This window comes from Lepisosteus oculatus, chromosome 3 (genome assembly GCF_040954835.1).
Source record: "Lepisosteus oculatus isolate fLepOcu1 chromosome 3, fLepOcu1.hap2, whole genome shotgun sequence".
Lineage (NCBI taxonomy): Eukaryota > Metazoa > Chordata > Actinopteri > Semionotiformes > Lepisosteidae > Lepisosteus > Lepisosteus oculatus.
Genome location: NC_090698.1, coordinates 52552494 through 52570016, shown reverse-complemented (window position 1 = coordinate 52570016; position 17523 = coordinate 52552494). Strand labels below are relative to the sequence as shown.

Sequence of the window (17523 nt, the reverse complement as noted above, 5' to 3'; positions counted from 1 at the left end):
AGTACCTGTTCTGGACACATACAGTACATACTGTATATCAGTGCCAACATGATGGAAACAGTATGGGACAAGGAAGATTATGTGTTCATCAGCAGGATGAGAAGTGTGCTTTCAAAGAGGCATTTTGCAGACAAGCATGTCACTTCTTTTGTTTTTGTTTAACAATAAAAATAATTGATTATAGATCCTTTCGAAGAGTAAAAGGTACTGTCCTGGATTGCAGACACTGTTTAATTGGATCAGTGTTCCAAATTACAGGGACACATTTTGAAATAGACAATATGCAAGCAATGTCTCAGACTCGGCTCTCAATAAAGAGAAAGACAATGGAAAATAAGAGTACATATTTACTTATTTAGGCAGCAAATACAAGTAGAGAAGAATATTCTGCTTCTGGCACATGAAGCTTAAACATAACCCGCATAGGTGCTCGATATATTTCATTAAGTCATTTTCAGGAGAATTTCTTATTTCAGTACTTTTGAATAATACACCATGAAGACACATATGTCGTAGGGTATGTTCATTTTATTTTCAGGGATCTTCAGTGAGAACAACTGTTTATGTCATACTTTGATTCTTTTAATTATTTTTTAAACGGTAATCCCTAAGACACTTTTACATATTAGGTTTCTGTTGTGCTCTTTACTATAATATTTTCAATTAAGTCTTTAACAAATTAACCTGTAAAAGGTTTTTGTCCTTGGTCATATTCCAGTCAGTTTCATACATTTTGAGCTTTTACAGAGTAGCTTTCACATTGTATGTCAGTAATACAGTAGATCTGTTCTATATTAAGAAATTATTACTGTAACTCATTCTTTATCTTGATAGCTGACCAAGTGGCTTACCCTTACTTAAAACTGCAGTGCCCTTGTAACTTCAGTACCTATGTTGTCTGAAACCCTTTTGCGCAGCCTATTTTTCTTATCACAAATGCCCTATACAGTCTGTGAAAATGTGTTGTATTACTGTGATGCGTGGGTTTTATCTTTAAAGTTTTATATTCAACCAGTTTGCGAAATGTGTTTTTTATGTGTAAAAAAAAACATTCATCCATCCCAGCTCAGAACTTAACAGAATTTATATTTGTGTATATATTTTATCAATAAATGCTTTATTTTATTAATAATTCTTTACTCGCCAGCTATTAGTAATCAATTCTTGTGCAATATTTTATGTTAAATAACAAACTTATGTTAAAGTTTCTGTAATGTACATCGAACGTTTTACTGAAGTCCCACAAATAATCTTCAGTTTTGTGTTTTTTGTAATTATCTTAATCTTCAAAATAATTCCAAGTTTTGACCAATTCCAGATCTTATTATTTCATTTAAAGGTAATAAATTAGATTTGTTTGCACATAAGATTCTTAGAAAATATAAAGATTGTGTTTAATAATACTTTGCTTTTACAAAACTAATTACATTAATTAGTCAATTAACTATTTTTAAGTAAAAACGTAAAAAGGGATTGTGTTAAAGATTGTGAGGTTTTCAAGTCTGTATTTTTGGATAAATTAATCTCATTTGTAATTTTGCCTTCATTTTTTCCAATAAAAAAAATTTTCAGTTTATGGACTGCCTTTTCTTGGTGAGCAACACCTCAGAATGTTTTACATACAGTACAAGGTAAATGTACAGCAGGAAAACACAGTGAAGGAAAAATCAAGCTTAGTACATTCTTTACTCTTAACAGGTTAAGGGTTAATAACTCATTACAAAGTAAGATCTTGTTTTTTTTTACCTCCTGGTGTAATATTGCAAAACACTTTCCTATTGTGAAATATCTCTATACATTCTCATGACCTATAAAGCTTAAAACCTGAAGTACTGTATGTTGCATGCTCAGCTCAAACAAAACAAAACAAACAACTGTGAAAGAATTCATCCACAAGTGACTTTGATAAAGAAGAAAATCAGTCAAGACTCTTGGTGCTTCAATTCACAGGTAGCAATTTGTGAAGAATAAAGTTAAAAGCTTGGTTTATATAATCTTGCATTGAACTTTAAGAAATCAAGCATTGAATAAATCAAATAGCATGTCTACACATTTTCTCACTTTAAAAACTCTCAACTAAATAACCTTTTTGACATAAATTAAAAAAAAGAAATAGGCATCAGAAAAAAGCAAAAAATGACTAGGCCATAAGTTTTCTCAGCTCTGTTATGTATCTGAATCATGTAATAATTAACGGATTGCTACATGATTAGATGTAGGCAGCTGAAGAGTGTAATTTATAATAAGCAATAGGGTATTAAGGAGGGGATACCACAGTTTTAGGGAGCACATTTCATACAATTCTACAAAAGCAAATATTAAGAAAGGGATGATTTATTTGCCAACCAAACCAGTTGAAATAGTGAAAAAAAAGACATTCTAGTAGAATACATATTTAGTCGCCGGGAGTGTACCGTATATTGGAGGCTGAGGGAATGCAAGAACAGATAAAAAACCTGGCAAGTTCTGTACCTCATGTAAGACATGTGTGCCTTTACATCTGACCATTGACTTCAGAATGTCAAGGCAGTGGTCCCTAGGGAAAGGGGGTGGCTGACTACATCAATCAGGCATCTGGACTCCTGGGTCTTCCTGGAACACAGGAGGGCAGCAGCACTGTAAGGACTGCCTCAAGTTTGCACTGAACCGAGCCGCACAGCTAAAAGCATTATGTGGTGTAAGGAGATTAAGGGAATGTGTTCTCCTAGTGTGGCAGGGAGATACAGTATTTGCACATTCGATATATTCCTTTGTCCTTTAAAAATGTATTCTTTATTCTAGATATTCTTTAAAATTATATTATTGTCTAACCTAACGTAAGTTTCATAACTTCCATACAAGCTGAGCGAGACCTAATGTTCCTTTGAGATTCTTTTAATTGACATTTACTTTTTTACATTTAATATAAAACACCAAAAATTCAAAGGTATTGATGTTTTTAGATTAAATAAGTCTTTCTGTATATCTGAATAAAGCACATTTATTCCACGTACGTAAGTAGTACAAAAAGCTGGTGTTTTCTTTTTAGTAGTTTTAAGGAGCATGGGTAGCTTGTCACTGTTACTTTTATTTTTATTTTTTATTTTACTGCTGTAAACATCACAGAATACTATACATACCTTTTATAAACAGTTGTAAACATCAACTTTACACATGTGTGTACTTTCTTAACAACTGAGATGACATTCTTTTCATCCTCAGGTCCACGGTGTACCAGGAGTCTGACTTCACATGATGTTTCTGCAGAGAAACCATGGATGCCCCTGAATATTTGGATTTGGATGAAATTGATTTCAGTGATGATCTAGCTGTAAGTAACTAAGCTACTGTGAAACAATGTACTGTACAAAAAAAGTTCTTGTTTGAATGTAAAAGATTACCATTAGTGATGTGAATTTCTGAGGACTGTTAAATTAGCTATCCACAACAAAGGACTAACTCTACATCCAGCTACCAATACCAGCTAAGTGAATGTGGAATCAGATGAAATAACATGTGTCTTATATGTTAAAATAGAGATGTGTTTTTAATTTCTTTTTAAAATATGAGTTCAGTTTTCATGCAGTCTAAAACCTTATATTAAAATACTTCAAATATTTAAAACTGTCACAGTTTAAAGGCAGTGCAATTTGTTTTCGATGGGGAAAACAACATTATGAACTTTCATCCTACAGATACAGTATTTAACAATTCCCACAATTTAGTATTACTGTATCTTTCTGAAGTACCAGATTGCAGTGTGCTGACTTTTATGACATACCCAAGAACACACCATCCACACCAGTTTTAACCACATGTTCAGTGTAGATGGTTCAGTGACCTTTCTTATGTTTCAGAAATTAAAAATAACCCCTGCTTTGGAAAGATTAATTAGCTGTAACGAAGCAAAGAGCAGTGTTCTTATTACATCTCAATTGTCAAGCATGCAATTAGGAGGCCTGCCACAGATGGGTACAAACAGCTACCCTATTCCCTGCAGATGGAAATTGCTTTGGGAATAGCTTCCCTAAAACCACAAAATGGGGCATTTAATTAAAAATACAGCTCCTGCATTGTTTCCTTATGGTGACAACCAGTAGATAAGAGGCCTGTTCTCTGTACATAAAGGCTTATGTATGATGTGTCTGTGTTCTGGGTTTTACAATATTTAAAAATAAGGTTATTTATGTAACCACCGAAGAAAACAGATTGTAATGTACTGTACATTTTTTATAATGCTTCCATTTTTGCATCTTTTGAGGAGACTCTCCCATCTCCAAAGGAATTCAGCTATTTCATTTTGTATAATTAGTCTTTGGTGACTCTTTTAAGAACCCAAAACACATCAAAACCTAACGTCAGTGTTATGTATGGGCTTAGTCAATATTAACAAGAATTCAAATATTTCAGGAGATCAAAATATAAACAGGGAATTTAGGTTTTATTTCAGGAGCAGTGTGTTTAATTTCATTTTGAAACTAACTGTATATACACTGTACATGTATGTTACATGAAGTAAGGATTAGGGACACTCACCTAAGTACAATTATATAAACTAAATGACAACAAGGTTAGCACAAGGTGGAAGTGAAATGTTAGTATTGTGAAGGGAATTGATTGGTAAGAATTAAAATAGAATACAGATAGTGTTCATACAAAACTAATTAAAACAGCGTAATATACAGTATGCACTGTATGCCATGTTTTCTGTTAATAGGTGCATTAAACACAACAAATTTACTACTTTGAAAGTAGAGAATATTAGTGCACTACTACTTAAAAGTGAGTGAAGAACATAACTTTTAGAGAGCTGATAGATTACAGGTGCACTCTTGAGTAGGATCAGTCTTGAGTAGGCACTGAAAAATGGACAAGGACTGAGCAGGGATGTAAGATGTGATGGAATTAAGGCAGAAGCAGGTAGGCTGAAACAGTGGTAGATGAGAACAGGAGTTTTGAATCAGATGTGACTGGCAACAGGGAGCCAGTGTTGGGACTATAGTAAGAGTATCAAAGGAAAAGACAAGGTAAGAAGGAAAATGTTGGATGAGTTGGAGTGGGTGGCTAGTTCTGGCATGGAAGCTGGCCAATCTTGGTGGGACATAACAGAGCTTGGTCTTAAAGTTCTGTTTAGTAGTTGGTAAGGAAGGGGCAGATTCTGCGAGTGTTGGTTTAGTAGAGCAGCACAGGCATACAGGTGTGAATGAAAACGCGTGCTGGGTATAGGCAAGGCACTTGTCAAGAGTGACACAGAGGTGGTTGGCAGGAGGAAGAGCAGAGGGTTGTGGAGTCAAAAGAAGCAGAGAGGTTCATAGAGGAGGGAGAAAAAGGAGATCAGGCTTTAAGAGGCTGAATTTTAAATGATGATACTGCATCCGAGAGGAGTAGACTGCACGACAAGCAGATAACAGGAGACCTGAATATCATAGGGGGGAAAAGAGATCTGAGCATCTTCAGCATAAAAATGGATAGGGAACCCAGGACAGAGCCTTGGAGGATACAAAGCAGAAAGCAAGCCTTGTCAGTTAACCGAGTGATACCTGAAAACATGCTGATCATACGTAGTTGAGTGTGTGCCAGACTGCCAAACAAAAGCCAGACTGGAGTGAGCCAAGCAGCGATAACTTGAAGAGGAAAATGCAGGGCTAGCAGCCCTCCAGCCTATCAGAGGGCTTAGAGAGTACAATAGTTCTAATGCGATAAGGGATCAAAGGTGGGCATTTTAAGAGAGGTCTGATGCTGGCCTGTAAAATGACAGATGGGCTGGAATATGTACTGAAGGTGGGGTGAGGGTCTTAAAATGCTTTGGTAGGTTTATGGCCATACAAGGAGGAGAAGAGAGCATCAAATGTGATATTTAAGGAAAAACAGGAGGGAGAAGAAGAACTGGTGCTCATGTTTGACTTGATGCATTTTATTAAAGTTTAAAGTTTGTATTTTTGCAGTTTAAAACTAAATACACGTTTAGTTGTCGTGTTCCATCTGTTGCTATTACACTGTATTAGAAATGTAAAATGTTATTAGACATTTATGTTCACTGATTCTGTTCCACGTTTTTCTCTCTCATTGCAATTTTCATTGCAGTTTAGAGCAGCAAACTAAACAGGAATAATGGTAGCCAAAAACAGACACACTGCCTAAATATATATGATTTTCAAGATAAGAAAATGCTTGATTTTATATATTTATCTAATAAAGACCCACTTATCTAATCAACCCACTTAATTCATTCCCACCAAAGCTCCGCACTGAGGTGCACCCCTGACTAAAACTAGTGTATTGTCCTGAACATACAACTGGCCTGACCAACAAAATGGATAGATTTGCTCTGGTTTATTGCTTTGGATGATAGGCCTTCTACATCTGTTTTTTTTCCTTTTTCCAACAGATATCATAAAGCGAAACATTATTATTAGTAAAATTATTAGTAAAACTGACCTTTATGGTAATGGTTAGCTCATTATCCAAGAGTAAAATGAGAATTTGTAATATAGTTATTGATATACTGTACATGTAGACATGAATATTTGCCTGTAATATGATTTTTGACAGCCTTCACATTGCAGCTACTGTAACCAGCACAGAATCAACTGCAATGGGACACTTTCCAGATTATAAATTAGCATGATCTGAAGTTCACTAAAATATTTAACTGCCAAGCTCATATAACTGCCTGTATTACAGTGGATTGTGATTGCATGCCACATGTATGTTTATGAATGGTTAGAATTTATGCACTTCACATCTGGTTTAAACTATTACTTTAAGTACTTAATACTCTCTGTTTGATGGCATATTTTGATAATCTGGATTTAGTTTTGTTTCACCTTAAACTCCTCATCACCACAGGAATAAATATCAGTGAAAAGAATTCCAGTAACACATCTTGGTTGCACTTCAAACAAATGTATTGAAGCTGATTATTCTTTTTTGGACATGGCTGGAATACTAGAGTTTTCTTCGGGGTAATAAACAAGTCAGTTCTTGGACATCATCACTTCAGCTGCACAATGGGATAGAAAATTAGAATTCCTAGGCTTTATAGTAGCAACAAGGTTTGCCTGTTTCACATTTCACATACGACTTTAGACAGTTTCTAAATGTTACGGTGCAGCTGTGCACAAAAGGAACAGGCGTGGTTTTGCAGGTTGAAACCCAAGTGTTAGGGCTGGGGTAGTTCTGTGGGTCTTTGAAGGTGCCCAAAGGCAGAGGGGCCGAAGCTCACCGAAGGCAGCCGAGGAGGTGGCGAGGAGAAGAAATGCTGACTAACAGGCCAATACAGCTGTTTGAGTCACAGTGGTCAGAAAAGGAGAAGGTCTGAAAACTGGTATCAGGCTGATGTGGCTGCACAGGATGCCACCGGGACACAGGCAGGATCTGAGATTGACTATCCTAGTTGAGTTTGCTAGTACTGTACATCCAGTGCAGTTGTCTAGAGAGCTGTACTACCACTGGTACAGTAGCTCCACGATGGAGACCTTCCTCAAAGGCGTTCCAGGAATATACAGGGGACCGTGATGGAATGAGTAATCAGACGATTGGGTGCCTGATGGGTAGGGGGAAGGTCGGACCAAAAGAAGGTCCTGAGAGCCACAGGAGGACTGTGATTGCTCATGGGAATGTTACGGTCTCCCAGGGAAACCGAGGGCTGTGAGCTGCCGTCGGCCCGGGCGTGACGCTAAACTCATGACGTTTCAAATGGATTAAACTACAAGTAAATAAAGAAACAGTCTAATTAAATGGAAGAACATGGACATTTATAATTTGCCTTTTTCCTACCCAAAGAAACTCAGATGTTTGTCCTTTCAAATCAAATCAAGGACCATGTGTGCTGAGGAATGCAGCAGCTACTCCTTTCCATTTTACAACTCAAGAGAGAACAAGGTGCCTGCTGAGAATAAGAGGCTTTTATTATGTAACAAGACTCCAATGGTTAATAACTCCAACATCTTTTATAACTGCAGCAGAGAATAAGATACTTAATTTTTACAGTATGTTAGTTATGTATATAAAGTATTAACTTATTTTATGAAATGTGTGGTGAGGACCTGTGATCTTTCTTGTGTTTCATATTCTAAAGTGTAATGATTAAACTAATCACGGTTATATCTACAAGACGTTGAGTGTCAAGAACTGTACAAAGAAAATATACAAAGTGAACAAAATGAAATTTACTGATTGCAGATGTATTCATCTATTTAATTCAGTAAGATGCACAGTGAGATGGCATAATTCTCCATTCTTCTTTGCAAAATTGCTCTAGTTCTGACATGTTTGCTGGGGATAGGAAATAGACTTTCTAGTGTCACTGTACATTTTCTATCTGATTCAAGTCAGCACTTTGACTGAGCCACTCAAGGACATCTTTTTCAGAATGGCTTTGTGCTTCAGTTAATTGTCCTGATGAAATATATAGATTTTAGGTGGTTTAGATTCTTGAGTGACTCAAGAAGGATTTTTTTCTAGGATTTGCCAGTACTTGGCACCATCCACTTTCATCAATCCTGACAAGTTTCTCATTCCCAGCTAATGAGAAGCATCCCATAATATGATGCTGCCACTATTTTGCTTGACAGTTTGGATGGTCCTTCCTGGGTGATGTGCTGTGTTGGGCTTTTGCTAGATACAGTAAAACGCTTTGCTAACTATAAAATCATCTCTGCGTGTCAGCCAAATATCTCATACAAGACTTAAGAGGAATCTTTTTTTTTCTTGCCACTCACCTATAGAAGCCAGCATTATGCTGGGGCTAGACTGTTGTTGATGAATGAACAGTAACTCCCATCTCATATATAGAACGGTGCTTATCTGTTGGCTTCACAGTGGCATCCATAACGGGTTTCGCTTGTCTGGGTGCTCTGTTTTAAAGAGCAGCCTGATCTAAGTAGCGTCTGTGTGATATGATATTTCACATTCCACTTCTTAATAACTGTCTTCACTGTACTCAAAGAAATAATCATGTTTTGATCTGTGCCTCTGTATCACTCTCTCCCTGGTTTATTTCAAAAGCTCCTTGGTCTTCGAGGTTGATTTAATGCATCACTTTGTGAGTTGTGGCTTGAAATGAATTTATTTGAGGGAACGTACAGAGACAGCTGCCTTTACTCAAAAGTCAAGTTAAACCAATTGATTACATACAGACAGAGACAAGTTTGTCAGCATTCATACAGTACTATTCTTTTGTACCTGAACTGACTTTAGGATGCTGTGTCAAAAGGGTTACATCCTGGAGAATCTTCTGTTTTAAAAAAATAGATGTTAAAAAATTCTAAATCGTAAATCCTATTTGAAAGTGTCATGATTGCAAGCTCAGAAAGCAACAAAATGTGGAAACTTTGCAGGGTATTGAATGCTTTTGCAAACCACTTTTAAAACTTGTGTAACCCCTGCAGTGTGTTGAAGTAATTCTTTTGGGATTGAAATGAATATGAAGTCTCAGTTAACTCATGTTTCAGACCTTGGCTGACCCTCATACAATTTTACAAAAAGGGTATGAGCAAGAGGTATAAAAAGAATAGTCCAAAAGAAGATTTAAATTACAAGCAGCTTGATTACTGTTTGTATTAGAGTGCCAAGACATAAGTGTGATCAAAATAAATTGTGCTAAGCGCACTAGAAAACTCAAAATTAAATGCTAATTTATGAAAATTAACAGATTTATGGAGATGTAACGTGTTTTTCAAGACAATTTTAAGCAGCTCAGTTTCATTGTGCAACAATATTGCTTTGTATTGCTGCTGTACGAAATCTTTACTCTGTGGAACTAATTAAAAAGTTCAAACCATTTTCTTGGAGCTGGTATTTGTCTTGGCTTAGGTCTTTCCCTTTTAGAATTTATCAAAAGGGAATGAAAGCTGTCCTAAATATACAGTGCCTAAGCTGTTACTGGTTCTCTTCGCGTAGACAGTCTCTTTTTTTCAAGTAAGGATTTCGACTGTAGTAAAGTTTTCTCTTGCCAGCTGCATGTTTCCCCGTCACAGAATGTGCTCATCACGGTTTGCATGCTTTCCACACTTTTAAACTTCTGAAAAGTGAATAGCTTCTCCACCATCTGATGATCTTTGTTGTCGTTTTGTCTCTTTCGCACACCTCTCCCTTGTGCACCACATGTCTCTCTACCTAGCTAGGCATTCAGTTGCATATTTTTCAAATGAGCATGATTTCAGTCTTCTCTTAAGGGTGTTCAGTTCTTTTCCATTTTTAAGTTTCAGGGCTGAAGGATTCAAGGTACATAACATTTCTATTTTACTACATCATTCACTCAGTTTCAGTAATCGCTTATCCATTTCAGGGTCACTGTGGCCCAGAGCCTATCCTGAAAAACACTGGGTATATGGCAGAATGCCCCTTGCACTACTGGGCTGCCCTCTTTGACTACTTCTTATATTTTATTGCTTTCATATGTGGAATTATAATTCACATTATTGCATTTGTATCTTTTAAGGGAGACGTTTTCAATGTTAGCCGTTGATAAGTGTAACAAGGACCAAGGGAACATACCTCCTATTTCCCTATATATGCAGATACTAACCACGCTTGGTGGGGTTTTCAGGAACATAACCCTTGCTATTGGCAAGAGAAACTGGTACTTAATAGCATTTTGATGAACTATTCCAAGTTAAGTGAAACAAGGACATGTATAACCATTTCTGCTTTATTGGAGAAGATCTTCATGTGTCAAAATAAGAATTTGAGAAGCATTTCATTGTTACAGATAAGAAAATATCAAGTATGTACATGCCAAATACTGCCAAATATACTAAAACACAAAAATGTAAATGATGTTCTGTGAGTGAAATTACTTTGTGACTCCATGACAGTTTGTACAACACATTTCATTGCTTTGTCTGGGTTGCATTACCTTATTCACTTTTATTTTTTGTAGATTTCACAGTCATAATATTTAAATAAATCTGGATTTCACCGTTTCCAGCATTCAAATCTTGAAATTGTTGATAAGCCAGCAAAAGGGCAAAATAAAACAAGAAGAAGCACTTAAAGTCCCAAAGTTAACAAAACCAATATATTTCAATGTCTTAATTCATTTGAAATATCATTAATATCATGCAGTGGAATTTGGAAATATTGGTTTTAAATGGAGCAGTCTTTGCTGCCTTATGTAGACAAGGAGCATCCTTCATCAACTTAATTGATCATTCTGTTTCATGTGGTGAACACACCCATCCATATTAAGATGCAGATCTGTCTGCATCAGCAAAGTTCAGTTTAATAGCCAACAATGCCAGCTAGGCTTGTACATTGCTCGTAATATATCCAACACCAAATCTATAGCAGCATCATCAGCAGTGTTCTTATACAGTAAGTAAAGAATAAAACATTACAGGTCATACAAAGGAGTATATCACCTGTATATAGAGTATGTCTTGTGAATGCTTTCACATGGTTCAATGTACTGTAGATTATTATTATCACACCTGAAGAAGGTTCCACGGCCCAAACGTTTTCTTCTTTTTTCAGCATGGAATAATAATAATAATAATAATAATTGCTTACACTTACTGTATATAGCGCTTTTCTGGACACTCCACTCAAAGAGCTTTACAGGTAATGGGGACTCCCCTCCACCACCACCAATGAACTTATTACTTGTTCCTTTGCACCCTACGCATGCTGACGCAGCTACCCACCTGAACTAGCAATGTAGATTATATTTGTATTGAAGAATTACGTTATTTTTTATGTTCATTATTAGTTAGAATCCTTTTTATTACTGGCAGCGGGCAATGTGAGAGAAGGGGGATTTCTAGGATATTTAGTTTTTTTCCATCCCACTTGCCCACATTACAATAAAAGTAGAAAGTATACAATGGGGAGGGGGTGTTATTAGTTTTAGCTTATTTCAGTGTAGTAAATGAATTTCACAGTGGAGATTTAATTATGTTGTCCATGTCATGTTTTTCACATCCATGAATTTTATTGGGCATAGCGGTAAGGAGAGGACACATACTGTACATTCTGTGATGTAGCAGATGACATGCAGGGATCACTAATGCCTGGAAGTGAGTGTGATCATCTTGACCCCTAACAAGATTTCTATGAGGTACCCACTGGCACAGACATCACACAAGTGAATGTGGGAGAGAGGTCCTATAGGACGTCAAGACCTGCAACAGCATGTTACTGACAAATATAATAATCCAACTTGTCTCACAGGTGATCCATTGAGTTAATACTGAGTTGTCTACACTGAAAGTCAATCCATCGCTTGCATAATCTCTACATACTGTACAGGAATTCCTATGTAACCCAGGATGGGAGATACGTGTTGTTACAGTACGTTGAAAACAGTCTGCCTGCCAAGTTGCCCTAGCAGTTGTACTGATGGTGAGCTGTTGTCCACATCCTGCAGGGCTTTGTGAATAGTCTTTATAGCAATAACAGCCAACTTAGATCAATAAGGATGAAGTCAGACATCAGTAAGGCACACATTTATCAGAACTTACATCTTTTTCACCTTAAGTGGCCAAGGTCATTTTTTGCTATGTCTTGCAATATAAGCCTGTTGAAGTAAGGATTTGGCCACAGTAAAGCCTACAGTGCCACTTGCCATAGTCTTTGGAATGTTTGATTATTAATTAAGTTATTTAAAGGCCTAGTATGGAGATTTTCTGTAAATCTGGCTGATTGATACCAAATATTTTTTGGTATAGTTTTCAAATAGTTTTGAAGAAGAGTATTCAAGTCCTGTATTGCTGTGTTGATATTTGGAGATGAGGGCAATCGGTTACACTAGCCGTTATCCTAACATGGTTGAACAAAAGCGATATGGTTTCTAGGTATACATTAATATGATGAGCAAACTAACGACTGCCACATTCCAGCATCCAATATCCTTTGTGCTTGGATACTCTCTGCAATCGTCTGTCATGTCATCTTGCTAGAAAGCATGAATGTGTTGTTTTCACAGGGCTGGGATATGTGGAGTGCACATACTGTACTGTACATCATTACGCCCTTCCACTGAATGACATTGCATGAAATCTGTGCATTGTCGTTTATTTCAAATAAACAAATCAGAAACATTTCTCACAAATCTATTTTCCACTCATCAAAACAAAGCTTTTGCCACTTTGCTGACAAAAGTAACCTGAGGATTTATTGCACGATTTACCATCATTCCCGTAACTTACTTCATCCCAATCTACTGATAACGCATTATTATGTAAATTCAGTCCATTATTTTTGAGGAGTAGGTACTCTTTATTTAATTCAAAAACCTTATACAAAGTACTTCATTAACATCTTGTTTGTACTATACAAATAAATAGAAGCCCACAGCTCTGTGATATAGTGAAGATGTTAAACAGGAGGACATATTAAATCAGCACCTGATATGAAATCAAGTTTATTTCTTTAAATTGTTCTATGAATTGTACACCTAATAGCTAATATTTAATAAAATTACAGATTTCTAATACTTAGGAAAAATTTTAAAATAATATGTTAAATTTCATTTAGCTAAAGATGTCGGTGATTTCAAATCTGATTGATGAAAATATGTTCAGAAATGAATAATGAGCAAATCAGCAAGGTTAGGTTGCTTAGGTTATATTGAGCCAACTAACACGTTATGTGTCCTTCTTTTTTAACAATGCATTAATGCATTCTGTTTTGAGTGCATTCATCTTGTTAGCAAAATTGGTTACCAAACTCAAAAATCTGAAAGAAGGATTAAAATATTAAACTGTATTCTACTGTATGTATTTATAGCTTATGCATCAGCCTGAGTATGACCATTTAAGCATGATATATGAACTCTACAGGTCCCAAAGAGGTTAAAAGAAAATTATTAAGTTCTTTCTTTGATTTTATTTTCCTACTTTTTTAGTATTCCGTAACATCTCTGAAGACTATTCCTGAACTGTGCCGAAGATGTGACTCTCAGAACGAAGACAGACAAGGTATTGTTAAGCCTTCACAGGACATCTGAACATTAGCATCACTTCCAAAACATAGACAGAAAATGTAATGTAAAATTTATTGTATTTTTTTATTTTGTATTATCTCTGCTCTCATGGACCTTTTCCATGTATTGTTTTTTATAATGGAATTAATCTTGGCACCAGATTTCCAATCATCTGGATGCATTACATCAGCTGTACTGTTCTAGCCTTTTGGGTTGATTATATAATTTTATGAGGTATTTATGGTTATTAGAAAGTTCAGGTTCCATATGTAAAGAAGCAGTTATTATAACACAAATGACATGTAATTGCACCCACAGCACACTGCAATATTGCTCTTAGGCATTTTCACACACAAGCAGTGGTACATGTATGTCAATGTTAAAATGGGGAAGCCACTTATTCTGGCAGTGCAGAATTATCCTTAATGATAAACAGCAAAGCAAATATATGGACAAAGAACAGAAACTAGGATATGAATACCTGCTCACATTTGGCTGCGTTGGACATTGTCAGGAACACTAAACCTAAAGTTCCAGGTGAGCTATAGCTTCTAGGTGCTGTCATTATATATAATATAATAGGTTGTTCATTCTCTTAAATAATAATTTTATCTTGTAATTACAGTACTGTACATGGTAATGTACTATCTTGTTATAATTATCTTTTAATGATAATTTACAATCTAGTAATAATAATACCAATAAAAATAATAATTCCCTACACTTATATAGTGCATTTCTGGACACTCCACTCAAAGCGCTTTACAGGTAATGGGGAATCCCCTCCACCACCACCAGTGTGCAGCCCCACCTGAATGATGCGACGGCAGACATAGTGCGCCAGAACGCTCACCACACATCAGCTATCAGTAGGGAGGAGAATAGAGTGATGAAGCCAATTCAGAGATGGGGATTATTAGGAGGCCATGATTGGTAGGAGGCCAGGAGGAAATTTGGCCAGGACAAATTAGGGGTTATACCCCTACTCTTTTTGAGAAATGCCCTGGGATTTTTAATGACCACAGAGAGTTAGGAGCTCGGTTTTATGTCTCATCTGAAGGACGGCGCCTGTTTTACAGCATACTAGGGTATGAGAACCCACACAGACTGCAGGATGAGCGCCCCCTGCTGGCCCCACTAACACTTCTTCCAGCAGCAACCTTAGTTGTTCCCAGCAGGTCTCCCATCCAGGTACTGATCAGGCTCACACCTGGTTACCTTCAGTGGGTTGCCAGTTGTGAGTTGCAGGGTGATATGGCTGCTGGTAATAAAGAGATAAATTTCATGAAATTCCAAGATATACATTCAAATTTTTTTTTTGACTTTGTGGCAACAATGCGCTTCTGCAAAATTTTACATCATATTCTAGATGAGCAATGGGCTTGTTCTGTGTGGTCTTTGTAAAATTTCCCCTTAATTCTATCCGTGAAACAGTTTCTAAGTTCTCTTCATGAACTGTTGTGGCAGAAAAAAGTTTTAAAAAATATTTAATATGAAATTTGTCTGAGAATCCGTCATTGGCTAACTATGATAGGAACACCCCACTGGCAGAGTGTAATAGATAAAGCTACTGATGTACTCAAAGTTGGCTCTGTACAGTATGTAAATAACAATATAAATAACATGCATAATAGTAAAATATGTAATACGATTGACAATGGTAATACAGCATCTCAGAGTTTTAGAACTTTTCAATGATTGTAATGCCTGCTTCCTGTCCAGCATCACTGAACAACAGCACCACCCTCTGATCAGAGACTACAAAACATATCGATAATATGAGTAGTAGATGCACATTGAGGATAAACTATCATATGCTTTTATGTTTTTCTTAAAATAATGGAAAAAACGTTGAATAAAAATATTTTAGTTGTATATTATGTATATGTTATTTTTTATTTACAACATTTTAAGATAGAAAACAATAGGCAACTTTTATTTAGTTCAGCTGTTTAGCCTTCGGAAGCCAAGATTTACACGTGCAACAGTTGCATCTTTACTGCAAATCAAAGTGCAGCTTGACCTCAGCTGCTTAAAGTTATTTTCTCACAATTTGCACTCCGTTCCTATTATAGAGTATATAAGTGTTTAGTCACAAATGGCCTTATGAAATACCATGCTGATTGAAATATCCCTTAGAGAGAATAAAAACATACAGCCTTCTTTTTTGACGCTTATAAAGTGCAGACGAGTGTCCCTTTACTGTTTATATAAATAAAAAGTGTATCCATCCATCCATACACACATTTTCTAACTGCTTTATCTGATACAGGGTTGCAAGGGAGCTGGAGGCTATCCCTGCCAAGCAGCGTGTGAAATGTACACCTTGAATGGGACATCAGTCAATCACAGGGCAAGCACAGACACAAATACACACTCACTTCCAGACAAATTTTCCTAGAATGCAGTTAACTTACCAGTATGTATTTCGACTGTGGGAGGAAACCAGAACTCCCAGAGGAAGCCTATGCAAACATGGGGAGAAATACAAACTCCACGCAGGCAGCACCCCAGGAATTGAACCCAGTATTGAACGCTACTGTACCTCAGCATTGTGAAGCAGCAATACTAACAACTGCACCATAGTGCTGTCCTTAAGAAGAATATTGGCACCACAAATTCCTCATAATGAAAATAATACAGTTGTGTACCAGTTAATCAGGAGAGAAAACAAGAAGAAGAATTTCCTGAATAATGAAAGTGAAGGTCCTTTCACGCCAGGAAGTGGTATGATAATAGTTTAATAATAACACAGGAAAGAATTCCTTTAAAAGTAATAGTTATAATTATAGATAAAAATCACTTTTGATACTTTCAAATATTTATTTTTAACAGCTATCCCTTAACCTAAAAGGAGAAAGCATTTTACAAAATATTTTCTCTGACCTCTCTATTTACTTATAGACTATAAACATTTAGATGACAAAGCCTGCTTTAGTAACTATTGAGCACTACCAGGTTGGACACGAGTCAAACCAATGACTCATTGGTGCCTACTGTTATTACACTCCACTGTTGCAACTGATTAAAATTAAATGTTGAAGCTGATAGCGTTGCAGAAGAAACTGTGTCCTCAAAGAACCTGAACTTAAGAGGACCAACAAAAGGAGCTGCTTTTTTCTTGTCTTTCTGCTAAATAACACATTTTACCTCATGTAGTGGCCCAGTATTGATGACAGAGTTGTTTCTTATGTTTTTGTATTAGTTTTGTTCATGTTCATGTTCTTTGTTTTTTTTTGTTTTTATATGCCTCTTGGTACGTTTAAGATACTGAAGCATTCATTCCTTTAACTATAGTCATTTCTGCATATTCTAAACTCTATGTCTATCGGGTCTGCTGTTATTAACTTACTGTATAACACTCTCTTCAGAGAGTGAATCTACAAATTCGAGAAAAATTCTCGGACCGATATTTTATTCTAAAAAGGTGTGAAACTAATTTAATGTATGTAAATACAGTGGATATAATGTTGGAATATAATTCATTTTTTATTAATTTCTTATTGGATTGTGTAGTTAATGTCAATTTATTAAGTGTATGGCTGTTCTAATTACTGCAGATCTCAGATAAAACAAAACATTTTAGCTTTTTGCGATCTGTTGCACAGTATAAACCA

At 36.1% G+C, this 17523-nt stretch overlaps 1 protein-coding gene across 2 annotated transcripts in view; it reads left to right on the top strand.

The window, feature by feature from the left end:
• The window catches only part of sncaip (synuclein, alpha interacting protein), a 52568-nt gene that overhangs the window by 20396 nt on the left and 14649 nt on the right, over positions 1-17523 (top strand). For both annotated transcript variants that reach the window (XM_015336472.2, XM_015336480.2), the window contains exons 2-3: positions 3202-3310; positions 13829-13901. In XM_015336472.2, coding sequence (XP_015191958.2) covers positions 3254-3310; positions 13829-13901 — 130 coding nt within the window. In that variant the 5' untranslated portion in view covers positions 3202-3253. The remainder of the gene's footprint in view (positions 1-3201; positions 3311-13828; positions 13902-17523) is intronic.